The following is a 16,291-nucleotide window of genomic DNA, read 5'->3' as shown; positions in this document are numbered from 1 at the left end:
TCAAAAACTAAGACGGTGGAGGAGAGGGAAATGGCGGGGAGGGTTGTTTTAAAGAAAGCTAGTGGAGTCAAGTTGTACCTGGGGGTTAACTACTACAAGCTATGGGCTTTTTTAAGAAGTCTGATCCAGGACAGTATCAGCATGACACCTATGAGAATTCTCTATAAAAAAACTAAACTAGGTCAGTTCAAGACAGGCTATCAAAATAATAAAATACATAACCGAAACAGCATGGGAGTAGTTACACATGCAGAAAAAACACAGCACAGTGAATAGAACAATCCAGCACCTTTAAAGGGTTTCACTTGTACCTAGCTAGAACTGCTAAATTAATACAGTACGTGATTTATAACTGCAAAAGGAAACAGTACATTCATTGTCACTGGGACGGATGAACTAGCTAAGCCTTCAAGTAGCTACAATTCTAAACATACGTTCTGGACAGTATAATTTGCCATCCTTGTTTGTAAGCGTTTGTCTTGCACTTCAACAATCTTTCTTTTTTTTTAAAATGCAGTGACTAATGCCTAAGCAATAGCCTGAAACTGACTTTCAGAAACCAACTCTTCTTCAAATAATACGACGAAAGGTATATGCAGCTGGTGCGCAGAGAAGTTCAAGGAAGTCGCAGAGTTTAAAAAGACAAGTTAAAACTATAAACGCTTCTTTTAATATTCGTAAGAAAAACACTGTAATTGTCCGAAGGAGGTCGTATGCAACCAAGCAGCTTTGTTCCACTGAGATACGGCCCACACGCTGAAAGTGTGATCTGGCTAATTCTTACAAGAACACGCACACAAGTCAGGACTGGCGCAGAAACAACAGAGCTGAACTGGCAGCTCTGCACCTAGGTGGCCTTTGCTTGAAGGTCCTGTAACGCTGAGTGTACGGAGAACTGGGCAGGCTGCACCAAAACACATCAGCCTGAGAGACTCTAGTATGTAACCAGGAACATAAAACGTATGTTCAAGTTCTAGTCCCCCAAACGCCACACTGAGATAAGCCTTACCAGCTGGTATTTCAGGCTTCTTCTCAGCCACGCTAGAACTCTGCTGCAGTAACCAGCGTTCTGCTTCTCTGATTCGGATAAACCTAATAATTAAAGCATGAATGTTTACCTTTGTGATCATCCATAAAGCAGGGCAGGAGCAGGATAGGACAGAGAAACCCCTTATCCATTCATCTCCCATCTCCCTTCCAAAGTAAAGGGTCTGATACCGCACTGAATGTGGGACGTTAAAGGATAATGAACTCTCTTCCTATAGAATCATTAAAAAAAACTGTTTGAAAATAGCAGATCTCACCTCTTCAGATCAGAGCTTTTTTTTCAGGAGGATTCACCTCAATGCTACCTTCCAAATCCCAGGATCAACGACACATGAAGTACTCCTATTCTACGCAGGGTATACAGTTTTTCATCATTTCACCTCAAAATGCTGCAGAAACAAGTCACACAGTAACGGCACATTCAGAGTACACCTAGTCACTGCAACATGATGTAACTTAACTACCAACACAAAATCAATCTCACAGGCAGCCTAATTTTCATTCTTCAGTAGTAATATGAACTCTTTCATAAAAGATTTTTTTTTCAGATGCTCTTCCCCAACATACACACTTCTCTTTGCAGAAAAGCCAAGCTATAAACAAAACTACTTATAAAAGAAGGGAAAAAATAAAAAGAGGAAATGGGATCAAAAGATGTTATTTTCAAAAGGAAAATACAAGCATTTGGTTAAGTATGTGGATTCTTAATAGCTCTTGAAAGCCGATTAGTAACAAAACAGCTTTTCTAAAGCTAGGGATACGAAGCAAAGAACAAGAGATAAGAGAATGATCACACAAATGGTATTTATGGCATAAAGATACCGATAAATGCTATTATAAGAATAAAGCTGTTACAAAATGAAGTCTAGTAAGTGTGCTCCTATAGCTCCTTTGCTTGAATCTTTCATAGCCACTGATGAGAATTTCATAAAAACTGAAATCAAAATTAACTATAAGTATGGCTGATGTATACACTAAGTGATTTTCCACCCTGAGGATTTTGAACTATTAAATGAAATACACAGTTGATTCTGAACACACAATACTCCTGTGATAAACCATCTTCATCCTCAGCTCACCCAGAACATTATACTTTATTATTCCATTAAGTCCTTTTATAAACAGTTCCAAGATAAAAATAATAGTTTTAAGGAAGTCAACGGGATCTCAAATGAACTTTTTTTTTTTTTCCCCTGTTAGGATCCTTCCTGTCTCCAACTGATTTTTTAGTATTTACTTACCTAATCTAGTCTGTGTCAGGTCTGAACAGACTGCTCTTAAGAAAAAGCTGATTTTGATAATTTCTCAAGTTTACTTTCCAACATCTGTACATCTGAAATACTTTATACTACAGAGAAAAAGAAAAATACAGAAAATAAACTCTGCATACTTCTAAAACATATTTTTCATAACATAAACATATATTGTGTATTCTTTTCTCATTATTAATGCATGTATTCAAAACTCATTCCAAGAAAGTCTTCACAGGTATACACATATTCTCTGTGCTTTCCAGAAAACTCTCAGTTCTTACTTAGCAAAGTTTGCAGTAATTCTTCACTCGGTTCTCGCATTTACAACAATTTACATTGCATTATAACAGTCTCCCACTGTAGAAAAAAATTTTTTTTTGAATTAAATATGCAGGCTGTTCAAAAGACATATTAGATCCTGCTTTGTAAAATGTTGCCTCGTAGCCTATATACATATATAACATAGGATTTTCCCTGTCATATTTACAAAATTCTAACAATGTAAAACCTATAGATTCACAAGTATAATAGCAGGCCATCATCCAGCACTGTGCCTGTAATAGGTACAGCTTTTGCTCTTAGAAACAGTTCACAGGAGGCCAGATCCCTTTTAATTTTGTGTTTTTATTACAATCTGCCCACACCTCCAAGTATAAACGTTGAACCCTCCCCATTTCTCCTCCCACACCCCACCCAAAGGAAAAAGAATTGCATGACAGAGACCACGGTGAAGCGATTTAAAGCGCCACTTCAATGTCTAACACATAGAAGAGGTCTGGAGAAGAGAAAGCCTAACACTGAAAAAAAGTTAAAAAGCCTCTTGATTCCAAAATATTAATAAATAAAATATGTAATAAAAATTTAATTTCTTCCATCTTGAGGAATTTCCACAACAGAGGAATAAATTCAATAAAATAATGCAAAAGCTGTCCTTCTGGAGTAAAAATCAGTTTTAGAAAAAAAGAGTGTACTGTAGGTTACAATTATTGTACCTATACTTGAAGAAGTCGTCACTGAGTCTCAGGCCTGCTTTCCTTTTATTGTTCCCAGTGCATGCCATAACTATGGCTCATTATTAATACATCATATATATATATATATATGATATATACACACATATACATATGATGTACCTCTGCAGAGGCGCTTTTTAAAAATGAACACAATAGTTATTCTAGTTTCAGAAATATTCCCTGCAATTAAAATGAAGAAATACTGTTAAGCAAAGATTTACTTTTAAAGCTTATCATGGTAGGTACCAAACTCTTCAACTGTTCCTAGAGTAAAATATCATGATAGAAAAAAAAAAATGAAAAACTCGATCCACTGGATTCAAAAGGTGCTTTTTATCTGGGTAGTCCAACTACTGAAAATGGGAACAGAGCTAGTACTATACTGAAAGATCTGAACACCATAGTATGTCTGAAATACACTGTACTTCCAAACAAACTATGAATTCCTTCATAGATCTGTATCACCAGTGGGGCAAGAAAACAACATCTTAATTTTCTGTTCAGATTTTATTTGAAATCTAATTCAAATTGTCAAAGCTACAAAAGGGGAAACATTTGAGTTATTTCTGCTATGTCACAACATTCTAAAACAAAATATCACTACTGCCAGCAGATCAGTTACATACATTTTTGATGAAACGCCTAAACACAAAAATGTTTCATTTGGGAAATAGCCACAATGAAGATATTTTGTACAATATAAAACAATGACAGGTCTACAGATGCAGATACTCATGAGTATACACGTGCATTCACAAAAAAAAAATTAGGAATGCTTTTTTGTTTTTAAACATACTGTTCAGGCACAAAAACAAAACCGCATTTCCAGTAAGTGACAGCATCATAAAAAATATTAACATTGTCAGTGTTTGCTTTTCTTTGACTTCTTGTGAGATCTGTGAGGAGAACGAGACTGAGACCTGGACTTTTTCCCTGACTTTTTAGGTGATCTGGATCGTGACCTTCTCGATCTTTTGGGTGTCCTGGAGCCAGACGGCGATCTGGAAAAGAGAGTTTTATATCAGATACTATTTGATAATACCAACTTTTTCTACAAGTGGTTGTCCATTTCTTTTTTTTTTTGAGCTAATCTAGGTAGAAATATTTTTGACACTAGTAATGAGAAATGACGGATCAACATCCGTTTTTAATATATTTTGGCTTAACTGTGGTGCTCAGAACCTACAATAACACTAACTCATGTCCTTCTTAAGTCAACTTAAGCAATTTACAAGCTTCCACATATGCCTCTGCTACCTTGGCTCTTGTGCTAATAGCAGCTGATATCTACATAAAGAACAGAAAAATGAAGTTACGTTTGTGTTCTGCAGAAGAAAGCTTTTGATTCTCATCAAACATGTTTAGCTTGTGCTCTAACCCCAGATAACAAGAATGGACAGTGAATAAACTTTGTAATCTAACACACATCTAAGGTGTTAATCGCCCATAATTTAAATGGAAAATGATCACCATATTAAGGCCGACAAAAAAAAATTAGCAACATCAAACACCTTTCTACTTCTCGTTGAATTGCTAACTGCCAGCACAAAAAAACTGATTACCGTAAATCTGTGCTATAAATTTCTTATTTGCATCACAGGAATTTCCTCAACATGTCTGTGAAATAAGATACTCTAGACATCTAAAAGAAGTGGAGGCTGAACTTCTGAGTTTGGTTAAGACAGAAACATCAATCAAAATATTTAAAGCTACAAAGACACCAACAGAATAACAGAATCTCACCTCAGGCTTAACATTAGCTAGAGACCAATACTTGTATCAGTCTGCAGATCAGGCAATATCTACTCTAGATTTTCCCATGAAAAAACCCATGGGAGAGGAGCTTTGTGTAAGCACAAACACAGCACGTTCACTATAATTCTAGAAATTCCATGGGCCACAGAAGGTTTGGGAAAACAAAAATAATAATAAAGCAGCAAGTTGATTTGGATAAAGCTGTATTTCTCAAAGTTACCAGCAAATAGGCAAACAAGAACATAGGAAACAACCATTTTTAGCTCTCAGGACAGAAGGCTGTATACATCCAAAAATGTAAAGACGTTAGTGAGGAACATACATAGTATAGAGAAAATACTTGGGTAACCAATGTGCTCTGCTAAGATAGGTCTTACACACCTAACCTACGTACAACCTGAAATAAGAGAACATGCCAGCTTACCTTTTGGCTTTTTTACTGACATCTCTGGGAGAATCTTTATGTGACGACCGGGAACGTGAACTCTCTTTGTGAGACCGTTCAGAGCGCTCTGAGCGTTCCGATTTTGGTGATGGGGATTTTGCTCGTCTACTGCCACTGCTGCGAGATGGACTAGGTGAAGCACTGTGTCGTCTTTTCCTTTGTAAAGGAAGCAAATACAGTTACATATATATATACACACATATATATACACATATAAATATATATATACACACACACACACACAGAGACACATGTAGAAATAAAAATGTGTATTAAAAATATTGATTCCTTTCCGTTTTCTCTTGCCAGTGTAACGTAAGACTCTTAAGTAATTAAAAAGTAGCGGGCTCTTTAATTACTGAAAAATCAAATTCAACATGAGAAGCAGACTTTCTTTGGTTAAAAGAATTAAAGGCCTGTGACTGATCTTTGTATACAAGGATACTAACTGTGAGGTTTTTCCTCCCATCCACTTTACTACAAGGAAAGCCATACCTCTCTTTTCTTGTTGGTGTGCATTCCTCCTTTTCCTTCTTATCTTTGGACCTGGATTCAGATTTTTCCTTGTCCTTTTTGTCCCTTTCCCGTTCTCTTTCCAACTCTTTTTCTTTTTCCTGAATTATGAGAAGCATTAATCACTTCAGAGGAGATGTGACTGATCACTAGGTATAGATATCCGAGCTATTCACAAAAAGTGAAAAAAGCACTGAGTACTAACGGTACATAGCACTTAATATCTGGGAAGGAAGTAGCGGCCCCACTGTATGCACTCTCCAAGCCCTTGCTGCTGCTTGCTAAATGAAAATATTTAACATAACACAAACTCTGACAAGAGACAAAAAAATGACACCCTCTGACGGACAAAGTATGTCTAAGGATCTAATTGGAAACAAATCTAATTGCAAACAATTTTACAAATTTCAGGGAAGTATTACAGCTGTAATAGATTTTTAAACTAAAAAAACATTTGAGAATATCAGGAACTTCTTTCTACTTAAACATATGCATTTATCTTCACGACTCCAGATTGAAAATGGAGACAATCTTATAACTACCAGACACTTGAGGACAAAACAAAAGCACAAATTAGGCTCTGTAACAACTTCTACTCTGTCAAACATGTTCCGTTTCTGCTCACCGACAGAACCACTTCAAAAGAAAAGATGCACCCTAAGCACACCTTATCTGCCTGTTAAAGAGTTAGAAAAGTTATTATGCAAAAATAAACCTAGACAGATACTGATACACAGATACTGAAATATGTGCTTCTTTAAATAGCGGCACTAGAAAAAATCCCCCCATGGCAAAATAAACAAACAAATTGATGTGTGTTGCGTATCCCATAAGAAAGGGAAGACATAATATTGGTGATTTAGCAAAACAGAAAAAGAGTTTTAGAGAAAAAAAGATATTAATACAAGTGCAGGATATATCAGGACAGCTATATTACATCTACATTATATTACAAGTCTCAAATTTTCTTAATATGGAAGGCTTACCATTACAATTTACAAGTGTCCCTTATCATCATACCTTCCCCTATACGCTACCATTGCATTCCACTAAAATCAATGGACTGTTAAGATGGACTTCGCACATTTCGTAGCCTAACTGATTTCTTTTATCTCGGCAAACAGGAACAAACATTTTAACCAACTGTAAGTTCCTATTCTCTTTAACAACATATAACACTACTAGGAAATTTACTCTTGGAAAGTTTATTCTACAGTAAAATAGACAGGAAGTGATGACCACTAAGTTAATGGAAAGTGTGATCAGAATCAGTATCACATTATTATTCTTGCACAAAATTATCTTTATTTTGACGGTAATGCAAAACAAAAACAGTTATTCACTAACACGGGGATTATTAGTGTTGTAAAGAACACGTTATAATTATCATGGGATATCTGTAACTAAACATTAATTTCATCATTGAAAGTGAAAACAGAAAAGCCAGATAATTACTAAAAATATACAATATTTGAAAACTGGTTGAATTAACTCAACACATGGCTCTAACAAAGCTATCAGGATTACAACGTTTGTTCTTTTTAAGCGACTGTCTCACCAAACACTCTGTGCTCACTACACAAGTCACTTCTCTGGGAAGTTTTAGGATACAACTACATTTAAAAGAAGAGTTACTCATATCAATTAAAGCCTTAACTGCTACCATCAAGCTCCAAATGTGTAAGTCTGCTCTGTGGATCAACTTTCTTAATTTTTACAGGTCTCTTTCTGCAAGGTACTGTGCAAAAGTTATATCGGTGAATTAGCCATATATTGAGCACTAAATAATCCAAAGAACAAGTGACAGAAAAAGGCCTACTGAAACCTGCTGTATTTGCTTGTAGCTTCAAAGAAACTGCACAGATAGTTCTAGTCCTGAAAACGTGCCAGAAGCAATATTTCTGTAATTTCATCATTGGTCTGTCAGGGTGCAAAGCCAAATCAACGAAGCAACTGGCACTTATCCTTTCTCACTTAACACATTGTCCAAACATAACTTATATTTTTGGTTATGTTTCAAATATTCAAAAATCACATCACATACATGACACTACTGTTTAAAGCCCCTCTGACTTCACATTCCAGAGAGGACTACTGAAAATGGCAATGGCACAGAACTATTCACTTTTGGATGACAGTAAGAGCTGGAACTAGCCAGGAAATCTTAGACACTGGAGAATCAGAAGTGCATATGCTGCTTAATACTGTTCTTTCTCTTCCTTTGGTAGCCTTTAGCACAGCTGACCAATTACCAGAAGTAAAACTGAAAGTCTGTTCAACATCCTCAATTGACAGCTCTCCCTTTTCTTACCCACTCCTAACGGTGTGCTTTATATATTAGGTCCACAAGTGACCCCTTAAGGTTTCAATACACTCTGACATTCTAATGATACTCATCTGTGAAGCGTGAAACAGTACATTTACTTTGATAAAAAAAGAGATTATAGCTACTCTGCAGAAAACACCTGGATTTAGTCATGCAGTTTGACATTACAATGGAATTTTAACTAGAACCATTTGCTGTTATACTTAATGCCACCTTACATTTGATAAACTCAATAAAAGCCTATCACAGAATCAGAGCCAAACATAAAGAACATTTCTTACCCTCTGGAGCAGCTTGTCTCTATAGTGTTCAACCTGTTCCTGAAAACTCTGGCCTGGTTTCTTGGGTCTTTTCCCAGACTCTAACTCATCCTGAAACTTCATCACCTTAAGCTGTGAAAATAACACTGACCATTAGGTTATTGGGCTTATTATTATCCAGTTAGGCAGGTGGCTGAAAATGAAATTTCCGTAATTTATAATGTGTGTACTTCAGTCTTTCCATACAAGTTTGTACACAAAAAGATACTAACTTTATTTAACTGGATCAAAGCAACAAAACCGCATATTTGTCTGCAGGCACCTGCAGTTATTTACAGACATAACAAGAACTAAAAATAAAGGGATTTTTTCCGTTATTCTACTAATTTCTGTTCCCATCATTAGAACACTGCACCCTAACATTTCTTAGATCACTATGTGCATTTTTCTTTCAAAATGAGATCATTTGGTGCAGGTGTCCTAATATATTCTGTTTCAAATTCTCTTGTCTACTATAAATTTTTCTGCAGAAACCACCTTTTTTCCATTTAACCCTAAATATTGAAAAATTAAAATCAAATGACTGACATAGTTATGACATAAAACCAACGAGTCTTCTCTTCAGGGTGGTTTGCACAGTCAGAGGGGCTGATTTGAGAGACAGGATTTTTATAACAATACTCCTTCACGTGCTATCAAGCTTCAGAACAAAATTCAGTTCACTAGTGCTGCTAAACATACCACTAAATTTATTGTGATAATATCCCCATCTCAGTCACGAAGTTAACCAAATGTCACAGTTTTTCCACGTGGACTTTTTTTTTTTTTTTTTCCTTCTAGATGTACTAAACCCTTTTCCAACTTGATTCACATCATAAAACCTTACTCATGTTTCTTATCATTTGCTAATCCTTTACTCTTGCTGTGATTTCACAACTGACATGGCATCTTATAATCATTCAAAGATTTTGGGAGGGGGAAGTTGGTAATAAGCCACACTGTATTTGTCAAGCTTTTTCCAAATGTTTGTGCTCTGACCCTGCTGCATTTCCTCTTTCAACACCGACCTGCACAGTTATACGCGAGGGCAGATTTTCCAGTGCTTGAGGTTTCGTTTTAGGCTTAGAATCAAAATGCAAAATACTTTTCTCTTTAGAAATATTTAACTCCTCCACACTGAAAACATACGAAGGAGAAAAACTCTGCAACTGTGTCCACTTTGATCATGTAACAGGATTCTTATTCTTCAGATCCTCAATTCCCTAATATGAGGGACGTACGATGTTAAATACTGAGAGCTTTTTCTTCCCTCTCAAAAGCAGCAGGCCAGACTGCATATGAAGTTACCGTATATTCTAATCAGCCCTTACAATTCATTACTGAGCAGAAAGTAAGGGTAGTACAGAAACAAACCAATCACAAGAACAAATATCTTGAACACAAAAAGCATGCAAGAAAAACACTACTTTAAGCAGGAACTCCTTCAACTACAGAGCTTGCATCAACCATGCAACACCTTTCAATTTAATCAGAAACATGATAGAGAAATCCTTCTTTTGAAAAAAATGGTATTCCTGTCCTGTTTGTCAGGTGCCACTGTACATTTCTGACAAATGTTCTGCTTCCCTCCCTCATTTACAGAGCACGCTCTATCTACAGTTGAATGCTTCTCATTTTGTTTACAACTTAGCCAATAATAGGAAACACCTATTTATGGAAAACTTGCATCACTGCCTTGTTTGTCAAATACCATTCAAAGCTCCATAACGGTGAGAAGTCCTCACTCATTTTACAAAGGTGGAAGTTTCTAAAGCTAGAATGCCTCTTGAAACACTATATTCACTGTTAACCTGTTCTTCCTCTTCAGGTAAGAAATCAAGAAAATCAAGCATATTCTCTCCCATCACGTAAACTTCCAGATCATTAGCTTCTTAGCTTGTTCAGTACCAAACGCAAGGACAGAAGAAGCCCAGCTGACTCTCTTGGGCTAACATGGAATGAACACGCCCATAGGAATTTTACTTTTCCCAAATAAATCGCATCGATTAATTTAAAAAAGTTCCTACAAGCCCTTCTTTACATCTTTAGGCCAACAGAGTTACAACATTACCACTGTTTAACCACATATTGAAAGCGAGGAAGCTTAACGGTATAGCTCAAAGTAACCTAGGTGGAAGTAAAGCTAGGAGTTCAGTAACAGGCTTTACTTGATTTAAATTAGTTAACCAAAATTCATAGTTTATTTAGACCAGAACCCACTCCTTTCTTTTCTCTGTTCTCTGTAGAAGAGATTAGCAGTCTGCCCTAAAGTAACATTTGTAACATGAGTGAAAAAGGCTCCCACTCAACAGTCGTTTAGCACCTCAGGCATCAGAAAGAGCCTAACAGGCCATGCTGGCTTGGCCCAAGGGTCTACATGGGCCATGTGTGAAGACAGACCGTGGTCATCACTGCGGAGTACTATGTCCAACTTGGGCATGACTTCCACATAAACAAAAAAGCATGTAAAATCCCCATCACCCCCAGCAAGCAGCTCGGGTGGGTATATTACCCATCTGATATAAGGACAGTTGGTGGCACCTCCAGGCAGAAAGAAGAAAGAGACAGCAAGGATAACTACGTCCTTAAGGTCTCTGCTATAGCTCATGAGATCACTAAACTAATTTCAGATACAAAAAATGCTGAACTTTAGCAGCCTGTCCAACACGCATGTCACACAATCCACTGCTGGCATGAAATTCAGAACACCAAGAGGAATGACTTGAGCGTCATTGTGTCATTTTCCCAATAAATTTGGGAGGCCGGGGTGGCCATTAGCAGATGCTTAAAGAGAGGAAAAAAGAAGCTTATACAATAACCACTACCCTGGCACTTTCCCAGGCTCCAACTATGTTAAAATCACAGCGTTTCCTGAGCCCACTGTGGTCTTCTACAGAGCAACCATCAATGGATCTCTCCTCCACATATTTGCAGTATATCCTTTTGAATCTATGTAGACTTGTCTATCCACAGCATCTTTCTACAAGGAGTGCATCAGGTCTACTACCTCCCTTGGAAGAGAAAACTATGGGCTACAAAATGCTGAGATGGTATCAACAGTTCACTACATTTCTCTTCGTCTTTCTTCTCCACCCCCCTGCTCCAGGCAAAGGATTCCTTCTCCACCCTTCCCTTTTGCATCAGTTGCAGTGCTTTTCGGAGCCTTCCATGAGCCAGATGAATTCACTGATCCAGCAGAAACCCATTCTCCGCCCCCTCTGTTTTTCTGGTGAATTATTGAGTTCAATTGGCTCAGGGAGAGGATCAGCAAATGCCTGAGCTCACAGCTAGGACCAGGATGTTCCCTTTTCAGCAGAGGCGAGCAGTTAGACCAGATCAGCTCATTCCACAGCCTGATGTGTAGCAGTTTTCTCTTCTTGAGAATATTGCGCTATCTTGGGCAAACGCTCTAAAACACCACCACCATCGCTGTGTTCTACAAGGAGAAGAATGAGTTTGGTACCAAAGTCCAGAAAATAATTCTCAGGAGAATCCTACAGCTCACAGTTAACACACAAACGTCTATTGTTTGGTCATCTCCCTTCACCATTTCACTATTCTTGGCCCACTGGCTATACCCAGTGCTCTTCTGATGGATCTCCATGTAGGGTAGATGATGCTTATATTTCAATCATGCAGTTGGAGCTTGCTCTCTAGGAGAGAGAGATTCTTAAAAATTAGGCTTAAGTTTGCTTGAGCATCTGATTTATGAATGTTGCAAGCATTCCACTTAGTAAACCTGCATTCAGAGAGAACTAGTTTATTCTCCTTGAATTGGTTATTCCTTTATTTAATTATTGCTGTCCAATAGACAAAAACCTACTAAATCCATTTGTCCTTAGGAATGGAGAGAGATTTGTTGACTTTGTCTACATCAGCTCTAGAGTCAGTAACATGCACAGTAATACGGAAGAGGACAATTTTTCAAAACCTTGTGCCAAAACTTTGAAATGCTAATTTCCTGCTTGTGTTTTAGACACTGCAGTCTCCCACAACAGAGAGTTTAGAGGTTTGCGTTAGCAGTATCACTCTTACCAGAGACTGCAATGCGGAAGCGTCAAATAACATGGGAGTTCTCGTGAGCAATCTCTACCAAATGCTCCAACGCTGGGATCACACTTCTCATTAAACATGAGAAGATATCCCGCGCAAGTTCTAGAAAAACAGCGTCATCTGGGAACAAAAATAACATTCCTCATGCCTATCAATATTCATCTTTAAACTCTCCCCTGCTTTCCGCTTGAACTCAGTTAAACAGGCGTTTAAAAGATCTATCTCTGCTAGAAGTTGAGGCCTTGATTACACAACCACCAGTAAGCCAGCAAGTTATAGAAAAGAATAACATCATCTTGCTACCACCGTTCAGAGAAATCACAGACTGAGGGAAGTTGAAGCCCTGCTTGTAGCATTTTGCATTTGACACAAACAGGTGTTCTGTGGGTAGCCTCACTTGCTTAAAATGAATCTGTTTTCAAAGACCGCTCATGGTTTTCTATGATCTTCTACTGATACTGTCTGTATGCATAAACAACGCTCTCAGGAGTGAAAAAGGGCTTTTCAACAAGAGGTTATTCCACGGCTATATAGCCTCATGACTTAGATTCAATCTAGGCCAGGTTCAATCACAACTTATTTGAGGTACAGTAGGTGCATACTATATACTAGGATCACCTAGGAAGTTAATCACCACATTCTGGACGACAGATACAAATTTCTAGCTCACCTGATGTATCACTGCACTCATATCTAGAGCGATTATACAGGACAGACTTCTGAGCAGACCACAGTGTTTTACTTTTCCTTAAAATAGACTCAGCCTAGCAACAGCTGCAACAAATCCTAGACTTCTCCAGGAGCAGAGGAGAACAAAATATTGCTTTGAAAACCTGAGTTTTCTAATGAGTCTAAGGGCAATGGAATTTCTGCAGCTACAACATTATTAACAGATGACAGTTACACTGATGTACAGATTTCAAATACCTCTTCAGCCAAAAGAGAACAACTCTGGCATGCTGAATTACACACAAAGGACGTAAGGTGTCTTGGAGTTAAGCAATTCCACACTTGCACCTTTGTGTAAAACGGAAGTAGATTCAAAGATTTTAAATGGACCAAAACCTCTGCTGAATTAAGATAGCCATTTTCCTAGGAAGAACTACTGCTATAAATTACAAAACTACTAGTCAAACAAGAGACATTTTGTCTCATCTGTTATTATTAAGCACCTGTAAGATGCTTAATGCACCATCTTTTTGCCATTTTGCAGTGGCCTCAACTCAGCTAGATAAGCAAGCCTCAGTAGGCTGTAAAGAAATCAAAGGGTTATACTGTTATAATGAAGACTTGGAATTACAATCCTCAGATGGTTGCTATGACTTTGATGAACAAATACCTGCAAACGAGCATTCTGCATACCAGGCACCAAAATTCAGCAAAAGAAACAATGGAAACTGCATAGAACTTAAATTTCTTGATGAAGGTATAGAGCATCTTTAAATCCAGAACAGGCCTCAGATAATGATCTTCTCCTGGGGATTACGCTTACCCTGTTCTTACACTGTGCTCTAGGCGTTCTCTGTTGGAGATGGAATACTAAACTAAAGGACCTTTAATCTGCAATTCATATCAAAGTAAAGGGAGTAACTTCCTTTCCTTTGCAACGCGCAGGAAAAAAAAGTATTTGGCTCCTGGTAGAAGAATAAATTGTACCTCAAACACCATAATGCTTTTTTGTGAAAAAAGTCTGTGTTTATGCACTGGGCAGAGGGGGTATGGACAGAGCAGAGACTACATAACAGATCTATGTAACAGAATCCAATTCTACCTCGCCTGGAGCTCAGTGGTATGTAGAGGAAAGACTGAAGATCATTAGTCTTCCACCTCCAATTAAGCCATCTTTGAGGTCTTTGATTTAACTTCAAATTAAGCAAGCTTTGAGGTCATTTTAAAAAAAAAACAAAAAACAAAAAAAGCAAGCAAAGGTTAGGAATGGCAGTTTACTAAGGAGGACAGCCATCTCCTCTGGTTTTTTTTTTTTTTTTTTTGAGGCATTTGGAAGCACTGATATGTCCAGATGGATATCTGCCTCCTGCTGCAGATGAAACCTGCACTGCGAGTTTCTCAGGACAGAATTATAAATCCTTATGCAGCACAGAACTGATCTGTAATCTTTAACAACTTCAGCACCTTGTCACTTTTTTTTTTTTTTTTTGCAAAGACATTACTGCACCTTCCAAAATGAGTAACTCCATAATAAGAAAGCCTTTAAGACCACAACCGTTACCGCAGAAAAGTTACTACCTGCAACATCAAATTGGAATCAGAACTGGAATCAGAAGAAAAAAAAAAAACCCACTAATAAAACAGCTGCTGCTGTTCTGAAAGGATGAAAACTGGACTTCAGGTAATCCCAGCTTCTAAAGCTAAGGACATTTGTATTAGTTAAGCTTGCCAAAATGGTTTGGTGCACGTCAGAACTATGAGAGAACGAAGTCTTAACTCCAAACCTAATTCTTGAAGCAGATTTTTAGGAGATGGTGCCTCTGACGCTTTACAGGAGATGGGCATGGACTTTTGAGTTTGAAGTCTTTCTATAAGTTGGAGACAAAAAAGTCAAGAACCTTAGGGAAAGGTCTGAGAAGGACATCTTTTGCTGTCCTTCATTCTGGGACGCGAGTTTGGTACCCTGTGAGGAAACAGGCTTAATGAACAATTTCACGCAATGTAAAATTCCCGTTTTTCAAACACTTCACAGCACAGGGTGAAAAGAGACAGCAGAGTCCTCTTCATAAAAAAAGAATACATCTTTGTTTTACATTTCCTTTTTCATTATGTAGTAAGCTCACTATTTGCTGCCAAGTACAGCCTCAAGATGACAATATTTGAAGGAGGCAGAGACGCAGAGAGAGAGGTACACATACACAGCACTTTGAAGAGCATTTTGAAATAAGAGTTATAATGAAAAGCAGATGCCAATATTTCCACAGCTAAACAAAAATAGTAAAGAAATCACTGTTCTTCAGTGTTAGAAAGACGCCTCTACTCTTGCTAAATTCTGGAAATCATTCATATGTCAGCAAAGGTAACAGGGGAAGGGAGAGGCAAACAAAGGGTTAATACCAGTTCACTCTGATGGTACAAGTCTCTGCTACATGTAGCCTGTGTTGACAGAGCAAAAGTTTGTTTACTCCTGTACTTCCCCCTTCCAACTGACAAATTTAATTTACTGACTTTGTCAAGAGAAAGAGAATTATTGTCTGCATTGCATAACTCTCCTGAAAACGCATGAAAAAAAAAAAAATGTTTCAGCCGTCCCAGCAGGCACAGTGTAAACTGCTGGAGAATAAGACTTAGCCATATTTTTTACAAAAGATTTTACACGACATTTTTAACAATGCCCTATTAGATAGTACGACTGTTAAAATTAGTAACTGGGTTTTTCCTCAGATCTTCCCCTCAAATTTAATAATGGGTATGTTCTTTGACAAGGGCTGGGTACATAACTAAGAAGAAACTCTGAGTGTGAATGACTGAAAGTAGTACAGGGAGTAAGTTATATCATAAGTCTGCTCGAGAACAAAACTCAGTTTTTTCCTGTCGATGACAAACGTCAATAGGTATTTCAAAGTCTAGGTACCCCT

At 37.6% G+C, this 16,291-nt stretch overlaps 1 protein-coding gene across 4 annotated transcripts in view; it reads right to left on the bottom strand.

The window, feature by feature from the left end:
- Nucleotides 1–2,336: 2,336 nt before the first annotated feature.
- U2SURP (U2 snRNP associated SURP domain containing) overlaps nucleotides 2,337–16,291 on the bottom strand; it is a 48,494-nt gene continuing 34,539 nt past the window's right edge. For 2 of the 4 annotated variants that reach the window (XM_068954217.1, XM_068954218.1), the window contains exons 25-28: nucleotides 8,634–8,744; nucleotides 6,009–6,127; nucleotides 5,493–5,669; nucleotides 2,337–4,314 (exon numbers count right to left, since the gene is read on the bottom strand). In XM_068954217.1, the coding sequence (XP_068810318.1) occupies nucleotides 4,176–4,314; nucleotides 5,493–5,669; nucleotides 6,009–6,127; nucleotides 8,634–8,744 (546 nt within the window). In that variant the 3' untranslated portion in view covers nucleotides 2,337–4,175. The remainder of the gene's footprint in view (nucleotides 4,315–5,492; nucleotides 5,670–6,008; nucleotides 6,128–8,633; nucleotides 8,745–16,291) is intronic. The other 2 variants (XM_068954219.1, XM_068954220.1) reach the window with 1 other exon arrangement.

Source organism: Struthio camelus, chromosome 9 (genome assembly GCF_040807025.1).
Source record: "Struthio camelus isolate bStrCam1 chromosome 9, bStrCam1.hap1, whole genome shotgun sequence".
Taxonomy (NCBI): domain Eukaryota; kingdom Metazoa; phylum Chordata; class Aves; order Struthioniformes; family Struthionidae; genus Struthio; species Struthio camelus.
This window is presented reverse-complemented; position numbering and strand designations above follow the sequence as displayed.